At 36.0% G+C, this 16,395-nt stretch overlaps 1 protein-coding gene and 1 pseudogene across 1 annotated transcript; both read right to left on the bottom strand.

Moving 5' to 3' along the window:
* Positions 1–324: 324 nt before the first annotated feature.
* On the bottom strand, positions 325–1,513 carry LOC137712023 (dehydration-responsive element-binding protein 1D pseudogene; annotated as a pseudogene).
* Positions 1,514–6,535: 5,022 nt separating this feature from the next.
* LOC137713836 (uncharacterized) lies at positions 6,536–10,011 on the bottom strand. The gene is made up of 3 exons (XM_068453192.2): positions 8,908–10,011; positions 8,208–8,388; positions 6,536–7,381 (listed from the first exon to the last, which is right to left on the bottom strand). The coding sequence occupies exons 1-3, from the start codon at positions 9,760–9,762 to the stop codon at positions 6,882–6,884; spliced, it is 1,536 nt and encodes a 511-aa protein (XP_068309293.1). The 5' UTR covers positions 9,763–10,011; the 3' UTR covers positions 6,536–6,881.
* Positions 10,012–16,395: the final 6,384 nt, after the last annotated feature.

The following is a 16,395-nucleotide window of genomic DNA, read 5'->3' as shown; positions in this document are numbered from 1 at the left end:
AAAGTTTTGAGTAGGAACTCCTCCTCATCTTTTAATTTGCCAAGTATTATTCATATAACTAGATGACAAGACTTAATTGATAAATACTTCCTCAAATACTGAATCTCTCCTTCCAGTCGTCATGCCTTATTTTTTGTCAATTCCAACTCTCATATATCGATTTTGGCCTAGTGTTACTTATCTTCGTAATAATGAAAATGTTTCAAATCAAATTCAACATACTATTAATGACAAAAATAACACACATAGAAAGGGTGACACATAGTAGATTGATAGAGATATAAAATGTAGTATAAGTAATCATGGATCACAACCCACTAATTAAAAAAGGAATATAAATTAAATTTAAATGTAACTCTATATGTCTCACTCACTTGCATATATTGAATTGAACGAGCAACTACAAGATGATCAAATTCAAATTAAGAATCAATAGAAGTACCCGCCCGCCAGAAAAAATATTGAAAAGAATCAGTCACTCCACAAGGAAATGTCAGTAGTATTATTCCCCCAGTCGTCGTCGTCATATTCGTTCCAATTAAAACCCTTTTGCAGGGATGGTGGAGTGAGGATCAAACCCTCAGCCATGCTATCAATCAACCCCGGCATGTTGAACAACTCCTCCTCATCCAAATACACAACTTTTCTCACCTCTTCTTCCTCTACCTTCTCCAACTTCAAAGAAGAAGATGAAGAGGCTTTACCTTTAACCTCCAAGAATGCCTCGGCAGCCTCTAAGGCAGCACATTGTATGTCCTTTACGGTATAAGCATTCGACTCGAAGCGCGGCATCATAAGCCCTAGCAGCCATGTCAGGGCTAGTGAAAGTTCCGAGCCATATCCGCGATTTCTTGTGATCCGGTTGCCTCAGCTCACACACCCACTTCCCACACCTTTGCCTCACACCTTTGTAAACTGGGTGCCTAGTCTCTGTGAACTTCTTCCTCCCTGCCTTTCTCTTTTTAACCACCCCCATACTAGTTTGCATTAGGGTTGGAACAGAAATAATCGAAGTTGAAGACGATCTATCATCGGTTAAATTTGCCATTGTTAATGAAGAAGTATCTAGCTAGGATTTGCAAATGAGGGATATTGATAGTTATAGAAGAAGAAAGAAAGCTATTGAAGGTGACCAATGTTGCATGCAAGTATTTTAAACGTGTTGAATGTTATTTTGTGGATTGAGTTCCAAGGTGTGTTTGAAAAATATTTAAACGTGGAAGTGCTGGGGGTTCCAGAAATGTAAAACCCCACGTGGGAGAAAAAGGCTCTAAAGTGCTTTATGTTTTATATACTATCTACTTTGATTTGTATTTTGATGGGTGGAGACTGGACAGGGGACCATTTCTCTGATGCGCAAGTCATAGATGGTAGGTTACCATGGCCATTTCATAATGCTTATTTATTTTTAATTAAAGTATATCTTAGCTTTTCGACAAGAGATTTTATGATTTATTCGAGACATTTAATGTCATCAATTATTTATTTTATTAATATATAAAGTTGTGGAAATATCACCAAGTAATTTTCAATACACTTAGGATGCGTTTGTTGCACCGAACTATCTCGAACTGGACTAACTTCAGGGACTAAGCTGGACTGACTTAGACTAGACTAAGCTGGACTAGCTTAGTGAAGCATTTAGTGCAGTGTCGGACTAAGAAGCTAGACTAACAATAAATTATTGTTATTATTATATTTTAATTTATTTTCTATTAAAAATAAAAGAAAATTATGAAAACCTCCAATTGAATTCGTGAAATTCCAAGCTAACAATCAATGCTCATTTCACAAACCCAGATCACACTACTATTCAAGACAACCTAGATTCGCAAATTAATTAAGACTTCAAAAACCCATCTCAAACCTTCATCACTAACCTCTCGATCCACTTCTCGGGTGTACCGTCCAACGACAGTAGGTCGCCACCGACACACTGATTTTGGCCGTATCATCTACCGACAACAACGATTTGGATAGTAACCTCTCGATCCGTATAGCGCACAGAAGAAGAAGGCGGAGTACTGCACCTTTTTCTTTCCTCAATTTTTGTTCTTCTTTCACAAATATTCTATAAAATTCCATGGAAATTGTTTGCTTGCCTTCTAGATGGTTGAATGTTATTGCTGGGTTTCTTTGAAGGTTGGGTTGGGTACTTGGGTGGTGCAGTGACCCACAGCTTGGCCATGGTGACGGCACCATAGAAGAAGAAGTGGAGCACAGAGGGATTGGAGTGAAAGTTGGGGATTGGGGATGTTGGCCTTGTTTCCTTTCTAGTCCGCCTTAACACCAAGGGAAAGCTTGGGATTAGATAGCGAGGGTTAGCGAAGCGCGGAAGGACTCTTAGTCGGGGTGAGTCCCATTTATTTTAGTCTAAGAACCTACCAAACGCAGGATTATGGTCTTATTTAAGCTAGTCCAAGCCAGTCCGTCCTAAAGAGGTGTAACAAATGCCCCCTTAAAATGCAGTCATCTTTATCATTCAACTTTATAATATGTGATTAATTTTTATTAAAATATTTTGAAATATGACATCAATTATGTTATTCATTCTTATTATAACACGTGAAATGGAATACCACGTGACTTTGCGTTTTCATTATGTATAAAAATTTCTCCATATCAACTATGTCCTCACTTGTATTACAACACATGGAATGATTCCCAATGTACGCAAAGTTTTTTTCTTTTTTAATGCAACAATATAGAAATAAATTTATCAAACTTGTGATTCAGGATATTCAACTTTTAACTTCTAATTTTATGTGAAAATAAATGTACTAAATCATAGTAAGTAAAAATATATTCTCCGTTTGTAGACTATTCCATATAGATAAATATTAAGGAGACTCTTTTAAAATGAGACTTTTTATGGATTCTCTACTATCTCACAGTTTAACTTAATTCTCATGCCAACATTATGAAACATTGTGCTAAAAATATGAGATGACATGTCTATAAAAATTTTCACTTTAAAGAGAGATTCCTTAACATTCTTGTTTAATATATTTATATTTTAGGATTTTTGTAGAACAAGATCCCCATTAAACTATGAGAGGTTGAGGACGGTGGTGCGTCCAATTATTCACCAGTACTGAGTTTTATATACATTATTTGTGGAATTTGGCAGTGCGCTACTAGAAGTCAGATTTTGGACCATTTGGAAAACGTAATTAAATGTTGGTCCTGCTAGGTGTGACTTGTCCCACAAAAGATCATGTGCTTAAATTGTATTCCTTTTAAAATAATGGCACGTGCATCAGTACTGAAAAAATTTGATTTCGTTCCCAACTATTTGTTCCACACGTGGGAGAAAGGTGAACAGGTGCTTTATGTTTCAGAGTTATTTGTCGATTTTATCTTCTCAGATTTATAAGGAGTTGACAATTTTTTTCATGAAATTTAATTTTGATCAATTACCCTCCTAACTTTTGTTATTGGCCAATATCCTTCTTGAACACTAATTTAGCTGATTAACCATCTAAACTTTTATCCATAATGTAGACAACATATTGTATTTTTCTTCTTCTTCTCTTCCCCTAATTCACTATGTATTTTTTTTGTTTGAATTTTATCCCTAATGTGAACAACTATGAATCTTCTCCATGGTCTATTAAGGGACCAAGGTGGTCCCAGGACCACCCAAAGGCTCAGAAAAGTGGCTATGAAAACCTCCAAGGAACACCCAAATCTGGGCTGTGGTGGAGGAAAAGAGCAACCATGGCCGCCGAGCACCTTCTGCAAAACAGAAGGAGAAAGAATATGACCTTTTCTTTCACATTACTTGGCCAAAACGATACGTTTTGAGCCAAACCATTAAAAAAAGACAATATTTAGACATTGACTAATCACTGTATTGTTTTACTGACCACCAATAAATAAAAGACACATATCAACCAAAACTCTCTCTAAATCTATAACCAAACAACCAACTCTAACATTGCACCCATAACCAAACAGCCAATCTCTCCTTCTAAGCCTATGTTGTTGTCTGCCACAAATCTCATCTGCAAAAGCCTCTCCCCCGCTAAGCCATCCCCTCCGCCAAAACATCTTCCGTCGAACCCAGCCTTGCCCACTCATAATCCAACCCTCTCTTTGCCATGGAAGGACGTCTGCACCTACCCACTCACAGGTCGCGACTTGCACCACCTTTCTTTCCTTGCTGCCATGGTTGCATGAGGAAAAAAATAGTGGATTTGGTATCATGGTCTGATTCGGGGTTTGAGAAGTTAGGACCACCCTATACTAAAATCCTAGATCCGCCACTGCCCATAGGAGTACTTCATCGCCAGAACATCGAATCAGTTCATGGGTCCCCCCGACGGTGGGTTTTTTCAAATTAAATGTTGATGGTGGAATGGATGTGATGAATGGATGTTGTGGAATTGGAGCGATTGTTCGTGGGTCTAATGGTGATCTTGTATGTGTGTTGTCTATGTCTGCTCCTTCTCTGATTTCAATCCTTACTTTAGAGCTTCATGCGATCAAGAAAGCATTGGAATTGGCCCTGAACTTTGGTTGTGTTCCGTTGATAGTGGAATCAGATTCATTGAGGTCTGTCCAATTAATTAACCAAGATAAGGAGTGCTTGGCTGCTGATGGTGCTTATGTCAATAACATTCGAGCTTTTTTGCATGTGAACCAAGTGTTCATGAACTATGTTTCAAGGGATGCTAATGAGATTGCACATCATCTAGCCTGATTCAGCCTACAATGTCGTGAGTTATCAATGTGGGTGGATACTGGTCCGTGGTGGCTTATGGACCTTTGCCACTCTGAGTCTATGGTGAAGGTCTAAGTTTAATATGCATGTGGGGCCTCTTTTCCTTCGTTGAGTTTTTTTCCCACTAGGTTTTGTTCGTCAAGGCTTTTTAGAGGCCATTGATTTGTTTTTCATATGCGTGTCTTTGTATATCATGAACAATGGAATTCTCTTTTACTCTAAAAAAAAATTCAGAGAGGCAACTAGCTAAATTAAAGTCTAGAGAGAAAATTGGCCAATTATAACAATTCAGATGGAGTAATTGATTTAAATTAAAATTCATAAAAAAAAAAAATTGACAACTATTTACAAATTCGGGTGAAAATCAACGAATACCTCTATATTTTACGTACTTTCTAGTTTTTTGAAGAAGAGTTTGATTTGTGTCTTTAGCCTACCGGTCCAACCGGCCGTTTCGGTCCGTCATTTATCCTACCCATGTTATAAGTGAAAGAAGCAAGAGATCTGGGCCTAGAAATGCTAACAACAAACCGAACCAGGCTAACACCAACCCAGAGGACCCTAAACTATTGCCAAACTTACAAGCCTATGGTGTTTTCAAAAAACAAGCCTATGGGGCATATGAGAAGAGACTTATGAAACGAGGAATTATAACAACGATACTCTACTCTAAACTCATATAAATATTCATAAAAATAAATTCGAACTTAGATGCATAAATGTCTAAGCAAAAATGCGTATGCAAAGAAGGTTGCTATGTAGCTCGCATCTAGTCAATAATTAGTTAAATGGGTGTGAATATCTAGCCATTCGAAATTGATCCACTTCCGTTTCCACTTTTCGTTTTTCTACTTCCACTCCCTTGATGTTCCATATGAAAATGTTTGGCTCTTTAAATGTAAGGAGTCATCTCTTCCAGCAGATCAATTATATTATGACATGTTAAAAAAAAACAAAACAAAACAAAACTTTTTATTTTAATAAGATATTTTCAGACTATATATATTAAATTGTCATCGACAACTAAGGACAAATGACTTTTTACATGTAAGAAGTCAAACAGTGTCCACTTAATAAAATGATTGTTTTGTAGCTATGATCTTGGTCAATAATATAGCCGAGTAGATAGTCCTATCACTACCACAATACTAATTAGTTTTGCGTACTAATAGAGTACACGTGACATGAGTAGAATTGAGAAGATTGAAATTAAAGGATAAGTGAGAACTTTGCAACACTCCCGAGTACTAGTTAGTCACATACTACAATACATTGAACTAATAAAGGGTTCAATAATGTCAATTATTGCAAAAAGACAAGATTAACATATCATTATCCCAACTTAATTTTATCCAATATAAGCAAAAACCAAAAAGAAGAACAACAAGGCTTATCAATTTGTGTTAAGTGTCTCAAGTCCTTAGCTTTATTCGTTTGTCAAGACACTCTTCAACTCAATTGCTTGGCTTCCTTGCCAAAGAATATTGGTTTGGTAAAGTGTAGGTTTCCACTTTATTGGATCCTTGACACTTTTGAATCTTTCTCGTTTTATCATACTTTGATGTACTAAAGTTTTATGCTTTTAAACACTACTCTCGTTGTTTTTGTGCAAAAAAGGTAATGATTTTCACGTACCTTTTCCTTTAGACACTATTCTTGTTGTCTTTGTGCAAAAAGAGTAATGATTTCCACGCATCATTTCTTCTTCTACACTACTCTCGTTGTTTATGTGCATTTATTCTTTAAATGAGTTGTTCAGTTCAAAAGTTATAACAAAGTGAAAGAGTGCCGAGAAAAGAAGAACGGAAATTACAAATGCTAAACTGATAAAATTTAGGAAATAATATGGGTATTTAAAAGGGCCAAGAATTGTACATGCCATGTCTAAATACGTACGGATACGTAGATACACCGGTGCCCCTCAACTACATACATGATCCATATACATGTCACCCACCTAACCCCAAGTCCCTCTAATTACTTCCTCTGGCATGTTACCATCTTATGCCTATTTCCTGCTTCACAGTGCATGTCAGACTATCTCCAAGTGATCATATTTTGATTTGGAAACAAAAATTTAAAACTTTATGCCAAAACTCTTTGGAATAGTCCCCTTAACATCAAGCCTTTCCCGGTTGATTAATTTTTGAGTTAATCAAACTAGTTCAATTGCCATTTCCTCCACCAGCAGGCTAAAGATGGCAAGTTCAATCTCCATTGCAGTCTCTCCCACTTGATCTTGACTTTTCTTCCACTCGTCGAGCTCCTTTCGAAAATCTTGTTCCACCATCATGTCAATGGTGTTCGACTCCACCTCTTTCCAGGACTCGAATCTCTTGCAGACCTGTCTCACCACCTCTTCTCTTCTGTCGGAAGAATCATCTTCTCTCTGCTCCTCGACAATGAGATCCATGGCCAATATCTGCACATCTTCGGGGATTCTTTTGTTACAAGGAAAGTTTAATTTGGAAAGTACTTCTCTGAGAAGCCCATCAAGAGTTTCTTCACTGCTGCTATCTGATGTTTCAGACTCATCTTCTTCGCATTCATCATCATCGTCATCTTCTTCTAGCATTCTTTTCTCGAGTTCAATTGGATCTAACCCCGCCAATTGCTCAAATCTACGAAGCTTCTGCAGAAGGTGATGCTTTGTTCCTGCAAATTCAATGCAGGAAATACCAAATTAGTTACTTGTTTGAAAATTTTAAAAGTACTATTAGGCTTGTCCATACACTCAAAAATAACCTATTACGTTAATTACCACATATGGGAACCAACATTTGTTCCTGTGATGGGTAAAAAAAATAAAGGCACGTACACAAACATATGCATACTTCCAACTTCTATTAATGTGCAGCTCTAATTTCGAAACTTTGAACTGAACCTCTCCTACTCTCATGTCCTATATACGGAACTCTATTTAGTTGTAATGATGCCGAGGAAAAACAGAGCGGGGGAAGGGAACAACTCTCGTGCCTCCAACGGGTTCCACCACAAAACAGGAAGAAAAAAAAATGCAGAAACTAGATTAATGATTGCCATATTTTGAAGCAGGGGAATCAATGAGCCTATAAATAAAAAACAAGGGTCTGATCAAAACCGAAAACCGCCAAAAACTTTCAAAACACAGACACAAATTTGAAATGAACAACTAGGGTTGAACTAACATACGCACATTGACATCAGAAAACAAACAGTGGGTCACATATGCAGTTATAACTGCAAATCCACGTAGGTTGCATCAGTATAGAACGCAATAAAACAAGCGTTCTGACCGATACATCTGAGCCAAAACTCGATAAGAACATGGAGATGCAATCTGGCTATGGATCCCACAAAGATAAACATGGTGTCATGACAAAACAATCTTTGCTAAGCATTTTCATGTAGTACATAACAAACAGTAACAAGCTCAATGAAAAGGACCACACAAACAAACAAGGGTACAAAAGTTTAGTATAGCATGGGAATTATTACATACTCTGTACATTGGCATAGCTGCACTCCAAATCACAACCGTCTTCGTCGTCATCGTCCTCACCGTCACGGTCACGTCCCTCGTCGTCGTCTTGGAACGGAGGGTCCAATACAGAAACAGGACTGCATTGTTCCTTCTCTTCCTCCTCCTCCACTTCTGCTTGGGACTTCTTCAACCCCTCCTCCTATTAACACATCAAAACCCTAATCAAAACACTAATATGTAATTAAGAAATAAAATAACAATTTAGATTAAATCCCAGATCCATAATTGCATGGCCGATTGACTTTTCTTATAAATTTTAGAGAATGTGTCTGACCAACAACAGAAAGTACATAATTTTTCAAATGTCGGGACTCCATGATGGGATCCAACACAGGAAAACAAGGCCAAATTTGTCTTTTCTTATCAAATAATATTACTAGACGGTGTCTTGCAAAAAAGAGATTTACAATGCAGCACTTACATACAAAAAGTATACACTTGTTGATCATACAAATTGACACATATAACCCTCCAATCTGCCTAAATTTGCAACCCCAAATCTATACAAAATTGATCATGTTGCCGACAATTCTGTAAGTTCCCCAGTGAGTTGACTCGGACCGTCCGTTAAGCAGACCGAGTCCCCAGCTCGGTGTCTAAATTATTTAGTCATGGCAATAAAAAACAGAGTTGGTAAAAGCCAAAGAAAAAGACAAACCTCTTGTTTGTGGCGACTAGGGGACGTTACCGGCGACGTGAACTCCGGCGTCCGGCTGCCGGACGGAGGGGGGGTTGGTTGGAGGACGAAACGGAAAGGACTTTCACAAAAAGCAATAAGCTTTTCACAATTACAAGCATAATCTGTATCGGTTGTGTCCTCCTCAGACTGGCTGCAGCTGCTTGAAGTGGCTTCATTGGTTTCGGACCACACCGCACTGCTGGGCCTCCTAGTGCTTATCAGAGAAGCACTTTTGTCCTCAACTTCCAAACAAGACTCAACCTTTTCCTCCACCTGATCGGAAGAAATCTTTCTCCTCCCGACTGACGAATCCCACCGGAGAATGTCATTCACCGAGACCTGAACCCCACCTTCGCCGTGGACTTCCCGCTTTGGGGTCCGATTCCGATTCGTTAACCTCTTCAAAAACGACCCGAATAGCCCGAACCCGTGATTTTTGTTCTGGGTTTTTGGTTTAGAATTCGCCGACTGCTTCTGAATCCTCATCGCGGCTTCCACGAGCAGGGCGGCGGTTCTGTTCGGAATTTGGAGGAAGATGGCGTTGGGGCTTTTACATGGGCTTTTGGCCGCTGGCGACGAGAAGTCAAAGAGCGGGGATTTCCTGAGGTCCGGCGAGTCTTGGAGGGAGAAAAAGCAGGCGTTTTTGCAGAGATTGCCGGGAAAGTTTGAAACTTGGGAGATGGGTCTGCGTTTTTTGACCTGTAAGTTTTGTTGGCTCTTGGTGGAAGCACTTTTCAGCTGGCAGCGTTTATCGGCAATGTAGTTCTTGAGCAGAAACGGCTCCTGGTCTTCTCTTAGCAGCTCGTGTAAGTGCTTCTGTGCCGCCATGTTCATCTAAAAAAGCTTGCCGCTTTCAAATGGGATTTTTGTAAAAAAACGGATTAGTGTAACAAATTAAGCAAAAACAGATTTTGGACGATAATTTTCAGCTGCATCAAATCAAAAAGTTGAAGAGGTTTCAGCTTTCAAAGGAGGGAGGTTTTGAAGGCTCTGAGAAGATGGAAGCTAATATAGGAGGATAGAGAGATAGTGAGAGAGAGAGGAAGGAATGAGGAGACTTCATGATTCAAATCTGAAGGGAGCAGGGGGTAGAAATCGAGGCTGAGATGGTGATATGCGAATTATTATAAAATAATGGGAAGAAATGAATACGGGTCAAATATTGAAAAAGAGTAAACTCTGTAAACTCTCCGCGCTTTATATTTTTACATAATATTTTATATTATTAGCATGTAAACTGTACAAAATCATGAAGTGCCGGAAAGTTTACGGAGAATCCTATTTTTAGCAAAGTCTCCTTAACTTTTCCCATTGAAAAAACATGGTCACAGCAATTACTGGTCAGTGAGATTCTTTTTCATTTATAAAAGAAATATTACATTTTTAACTTTATATAAGTATCGAAACTGTAATACATTTGTTTTTAGTTTGAATGTTCGATATTTAATTAGTGACTGATTCCTTATCTAAACTAGTTAAAGTAATATAAAAAGAGATATAAATATAGTAAAATACGGAACTTTAACGAAAAACTTCTGGTACTATTCATTTTAACGAAAAATTATATTTTTACACTAAAAATTTAATTCTGGTACTATTTATTTTACACTTTATTTTACCATTATTGTTAAAATTTAAAATTTTCAAATTTTTTTTTATTAGTTTTCCAAGTAAAATATCGGTGTGAAAAAAATAAAAAGAAAAAAGAAAAAAATATGGTCGCAAATTGGTGGCAGCAGCAGAGCAGTGAGCGAGTAGGGAATAGGATCCGGTTTGGAGGGTGAGTCTTTCTACGCATCTCACTCACCAGGCCAGCAAATTTATGTGTCTGCGGAAATTACTTAAAAATACCAATTTGTTTACACAGTTTGTCCAAAATCCAAAATATACAAATACAAATTGTACATCGTATGTCTCCTCTTTATTTTGTCACTTACTGGTATTCTACAGGGTTACTTTGGCATTTGTCTCCAAATTTTTAGAGTTTCCATTCTGGTTCTTCAAACCCTTTTCTTTTTTTTTTGTACTAAGTTGGTCCTTAAACTACTGCAAAGTAACGGATAAAAATGGAAAGTAACTTTCATTACAAAAGTTGATATAATGTTACATTACTACTTTTGAAGGGCATTTTAGTAGCAGAACTACTTTGATCAAAATATCCCCCATCGAGGATATGTGACGTTTATGTATAAGGTACTCATTTATCTTTAAAAATAAAAACAGACAAAACCAATTCAGCTCGAAGCTAAATTAGCACTAAAATCTAACGAACCAAAAAAAACTGGTTTCCATTTTTATAACATCAACGATAGTCAACTTGTTCGAACAATATGATTTCACTAAGATATTATACATGTATAATATCTTATTGAAATTAACACAAGAATCGCGAGAGGAAGAGGAGAGGAGGCAGCCTGCCTGTGCAGTGCAGTGCAAGGACCCGGTCAGGTGAAGGTTTCCGCGTACCTCAGTTCTTTCCCGAGATCCATATGCCCTAACAATCTTCTTGCTTTCTCTTTAATTTTTAACCCATGTTTTTTTTAATTGGAGAGAATAATATGGTTTTTTTAGTTGGGTCAAAGTCTAGCTTTCACCTTGTTACAATGTTAGCAGTTTATGAGGGCAAAAATTTTACTATGTTTCACGTTGTATGAGATGAACGAAACAAATGAAGAGCTAAATTTGTTAGCAAGGATCTAACGACTAAAGATTTCGATAAATATAGCAAACACTATTGATTACCTCACTCATCAGATGACCATATTGGTTGTATACAACATATTCTCCACACAAAAATTTTATGGTGCTCTAAAGTATCTTATATTCCATACTTACTATGTAATTTTTATATTGTTCAAAATTATAATTGCTAAAAAATCTAAAATATCTAATATTATAGATGACACACTCCGACCGAAATCAAGGCGTGCTGGCCGTCACGATCCGAGACAATACTCACTAGAACATCATGGTACCATTTTCCACTTCGATCTGTGATGTTTGCAAAGGTTTTGGACCCCGTCCGTACACGTGAGAAGGAGGGAAAGGGAGAGAGAGAGAGAGTGTGAGTGTTCGAGACAGAGGATGGTACATGGGAGAGGATGATGAGGATGAGGGTGTGTGTGTGGTCTAGATGCAACCAGCCAAAAAATAAAATAACCACCCCAAAATGACAATTAACCACCAAGGGCAAAATCGTCATTTCACACGAGAACTTCCTAGTGGGTCACCTATCATAAGAGTGCTCTCGCGCGCTACCCGCTTAACTTCGGAGTTCCTATGGAACCTGAAGCCAGTGAGCTCCCAAAAAGCCTCGTGCTAGGTAGAGATATGAATATACATATAAGGATCATTCCTCCGGGCGATATGAGATGCCACAATAGAACACCGTAAAAAATCTCATTATCCGCATAGGAGATACTAGAGGCACTTCCAATCTTGTGATCCAAGTTTATTACATAAAATAACATTTATGCGTTTGAGTTCAGTGTGAACTCAACGAGTTTCACAACTATATATTAAACTCAAAATATTGTATAAAGAGGGTCTTTAGAATCAAACCCAACCAATATATAGGAATCAAAATCACGAAATTCAATTTAGTGAGTCTTAACCACTTACTTTTTTTATGGGTTTTGAAATTGATCTTTACATACGTACCTACTATTGGCACATACAATGCAAGGAAAACAGCTTGCAATTGAGGCAGACATTTGGAGATAGGCTTTGGAGGTGGCGGTGATAGGCTGTGAGTTTACGACAACAAAACGGAAAGGCCCTGCCTTTGGCCACAGTTGTTTACTTTTAGCAGCGCACAGGAGTTTGTACTCTACTACCCATAAATGCAGTCCCATTACTCCATCCTCACTTTACAGCTGGACACGTAGTAATCACATAATAATATAACACACCATCCATTGACGGTTCATCTTTAGAATTCTCCAAATCTCTGCGTCCGTTGCCAACAGATTCAAAGATCAGAACTGTTCATTTTAAATCATATGGTCCATATTGGTCTATTCTTTTAATCTATCTCATACAAATTAAGAATTCGAATCTCCATCTCTCTCTTAATTAGTTTGAATTTTTTGATCGTTTAACTTTGAAGAGCAAGATCCGAAGAGAATTTGAATTCCTTTTCTTATGGTCCCAAGTTATGATATGTGACGATGAAATGGACTAATCAACCACCTTAAATCAATCAGTCTTCTCTTTTCATTGTCTTTTAACGAACTAATCATCAATCACGTCATTTGTAAAGGGAAATCGACAACAAATCTTCTGTAAAAACAATGAGTTACAACTTAGCAAAACTGTGATAAATTTGTAACCACTCGTAAGGTATTTTAGAACATTTCTAATTGGAATAGCTAAATATAATTCTGTCTAAAATTATAGTTTTGTAAAAAAATATTTTTAAATGAACAAGTGCATGTCATACTCATATATCATATCTAATCGAATAGGCTAAATATAGTCCTCTCAATAATTTATTAGTTTTAAGTTTGTACTTTAAATTTATTGTTATTTTAATTAAACTACTGTTGGGTGTTCTCAAATATAGCCATTGAATTTAAATCAATTATTGCAACTAAAGAGGTGTGCCCAAAAAAAGGCTAAGAAAGAGGCTACATTTGACCAGTATGATGCCCCTTTGGCCAAATAATAGTATGGTGAGCTCCATAAAATTACAGTCCAGTTATCGGTTCGAGATGAATTTTTAAACAAATCAAGTCATTTTTTTACTTTTGTATCTTTAACCCTCTTCATTGAAGATGGTCTTACATACGCGGTTAAAGACTTGATGGTACAACTATACAAAAAGTTGAGCCCACAACTTTTTGCTAATTATAATTAAGGTTTTTATGACCGAAAGAACTATGCATGTTAACTATGATCATGACACCGTCACTTAGTGCTACCGTTTGTAACTATTTATCTACCCTTGTAAGTGAAAAATAAGAATGAATTTCGTAAATTACGAGTTAATAACTTATTTATACCCTCGTTTCTTAGTATAAATATATCGGTATAACAAAAAAATATAATCCTGACACCATATAAATTAAATTGTAATTTGGGGAGCAGTTTCAATTTGAATACAAGGGGTAGAATCTAGAAAGGAAAAAAAAATAGTACAGAGGATCAATTTCGATCACAACTCTTACAATCATACAGTAAAGAGTATATTTGTTGATTGACAGAACAAAGAAAAAGAAGTATAATTGTTCTTGGTAATTAACTCACCCTTGTGTCAATGCACCATAACGTAAGAGCATGGCAGCCGTCGATTTCGATTACTTCACATTTTGACCTTCAAAAAGGGGGAGAAATTTACATGTCACCATCATGACATTTTGTGCCAATGATCCATGCCTTATATATAAAAAAGAGAAGATAAATGCTAAAGAGATTATTTCAAAGTGGAACACTCCACCACTTCATATTTTTTACACAAAATTTTATAGTGTTGGTACGGAGAATTGTACCAAAAACATGAGATGTCAGAGAGTCCCGTGTTTCTCTATAAAAAAAATTTACGTACTTTTGTATGCGCAAAACTTCGTGCTTATAATCGACATTATTTATATTATAAATTATTTTGTAAAAAATTATCTTTATAAAAAATTATTTAAAATTAAAGTTATTTAGTTAGCAAATAGATAGTCGGTTCATAACTTTTTTACCAAATTTCTTCATCTATTTTCATATAATTCGATGATTAAACGATCTCATATTTAATTGATTTTTTTAAGAAATAATTTTTACAGGTGATTTATAATATAAACAGTTTCAATCGTAAGCATAAAGTTCTTAAATTGGTCACATAGATAATTAAAGATGAACTTGGAGCGAAGTTAAATTTTTTTTTGTATTCCTGATTTGTGGAACCTCATATTAATAGTATACTCATACCATACAGATTTTCTCCGAGAGTAATATGACAATTCAGAAGGAAAAAATAGAGAACAACAAAAGAAAATAAAATAAAATAATAATAAAATGGCAATAAACATTGTACAGAAATAGAGATGCGGAAATGTGTGTGGGTGGGTTAGAGCGTACACTGTCGCTTTTGGCTCAGTGGCTGACTCGGTCCCTGGCTATGAGTCGTACCTTTTTTTTTGCCTTTGTCCAGCCAGAGGCTCCTCCTCGGCTACTTTTGTGAGGATTGGAGAAATTTTTTAATTACATTTGTTTATCGTATATCGTGTGATAAATTTTTTTATTTAAAATTAAATATAAATAATATCTAATAAAAACTGATCACATAATATACAATAAACAGATATAATTAAAAGATTTTCATAATCTTTATAAAGAGAACCTTTCGAGGATCCTCTCTCTTTGTCCAGTTCACTTCACATAAATTCAACTTTAATTTAAAACTTTAAAATATTTTATTTTTTGGACTTTAATATATATTACTTTTTATCTTCTTTTTCTGGGTTGCTCTGTTGCAGTCATTTCGAATGCAGTGACGCGTGACCGACTTGATTTAACAGTTTTGGAGTTTGCTTTTTTTAACCTGAAATTATAACTCAACATTGACGTGAGAATGTTTGTTTAATTAATTATTTACTTTTTGGTATTGCTAGAGCATTACATGCTGACCTTTTTATAGAAATAGAATCAATATCTTCATTTTTCTATTAAAAGATAGATTAATTGGTGACTTTATCATGATAGTTTATATTTTTAAAGGTTGAGAATCTTAGATATTTTATTTTCATTCTGAGCATTATCGTGTGATTTATTGGCGTCAGGAATTAAAATTGAAATGTGCCGTGTAGAATATTGATCTTGAATTTGTACCCAACTACTAGACCACCTCATGATGGTTAATAGAATCAATATCTTGGAATAGTTTTTTTGTGTGATCGTACAAGAATTTTTGTTCTTTAAAGATTAAGGTTAAACATTTCGAAACTAATTTTTAACCGTGTGCAGCGATTCAAAATCATTCATTTGTAGCATTCAACAAATAAGATCGCTTTTAAAAAATAATTCTAAAATAAAATAAAATTGAACGTACGGAATGATACCATAACATTTCATTTTCGAGACGATTAGCCAACCCTAATAGAATAAACTTTCTAACGAAAATATATATGCCATTAAGGATTTGTGATTTGTTTAAATTTCAAATTCATCTGCACCAATGAAACTTGCTGAATTTTCCTTTCAATTTGGGTTTGAAATTCCTTCAAATAAAAAAAAATAAAAATAAACGCGTGCAAAATCATTTCTCTTTATTCCAATAGAAGAAAAGGCAAAACATATAATATTGCATGCATGACACAATATATGAAAGTGTATTTACTTTCGTCCTTCATAAACCACCCAAACTCTTATGAAAAAGGCGGGGATTGATCTGCCTGTACTTTTTGAAATCATTTTAATTTTACCTTAGGTGTTAAATTACATGGTTTCTACGTTCAATTTAAGTTTTGCAAATCAAGTTTG

This window comes from Pyrus communis, chromosome 14 (genome assembly GCF_041283825.1).
Source record: "Pyrus communis isolate YQ-2024b chromosome 14, ASM4128382v1, whole genome shotgun sequence".
NCBI classification, from domain to species: domain Eukaryota; kingdom Viridiplantae; phylum Streptophyta; class Magnoliopsida; order Rosales; family Rosaceae; genus Pyrus; species Pyrus communis.
Note: the sequence above shows the minus strand (reverse complement) of the source record. Positions and strands in the feature narration are given on the sequence as shown.

Excerpts from the sequence above, each read along its gene's own strand:
- LOC137713836 (XM_068453192.2), bottom strand. The coding sequence starts at position 9,762 with ATGAACATGGCGGCACAGAAGCACTTACACGAGCTGCTAAGAGAAGAC. Across the intron at positions 8,389-8,907 it reads CTAGTCGCCACAAACAAGAG|GAGGAGGGGTTGAAGAAGTC; the intron begins GTTTGTCTTTTT and ends ATGTGTTAATAG. Across the intron at positions 7,382-8,207 it reads CAGCTATGCCAATGTACAGA|GAACAAAGCATCACCTTCTG; the intron begins GTATGTAATAAT and ends TTGAATTTGCAG.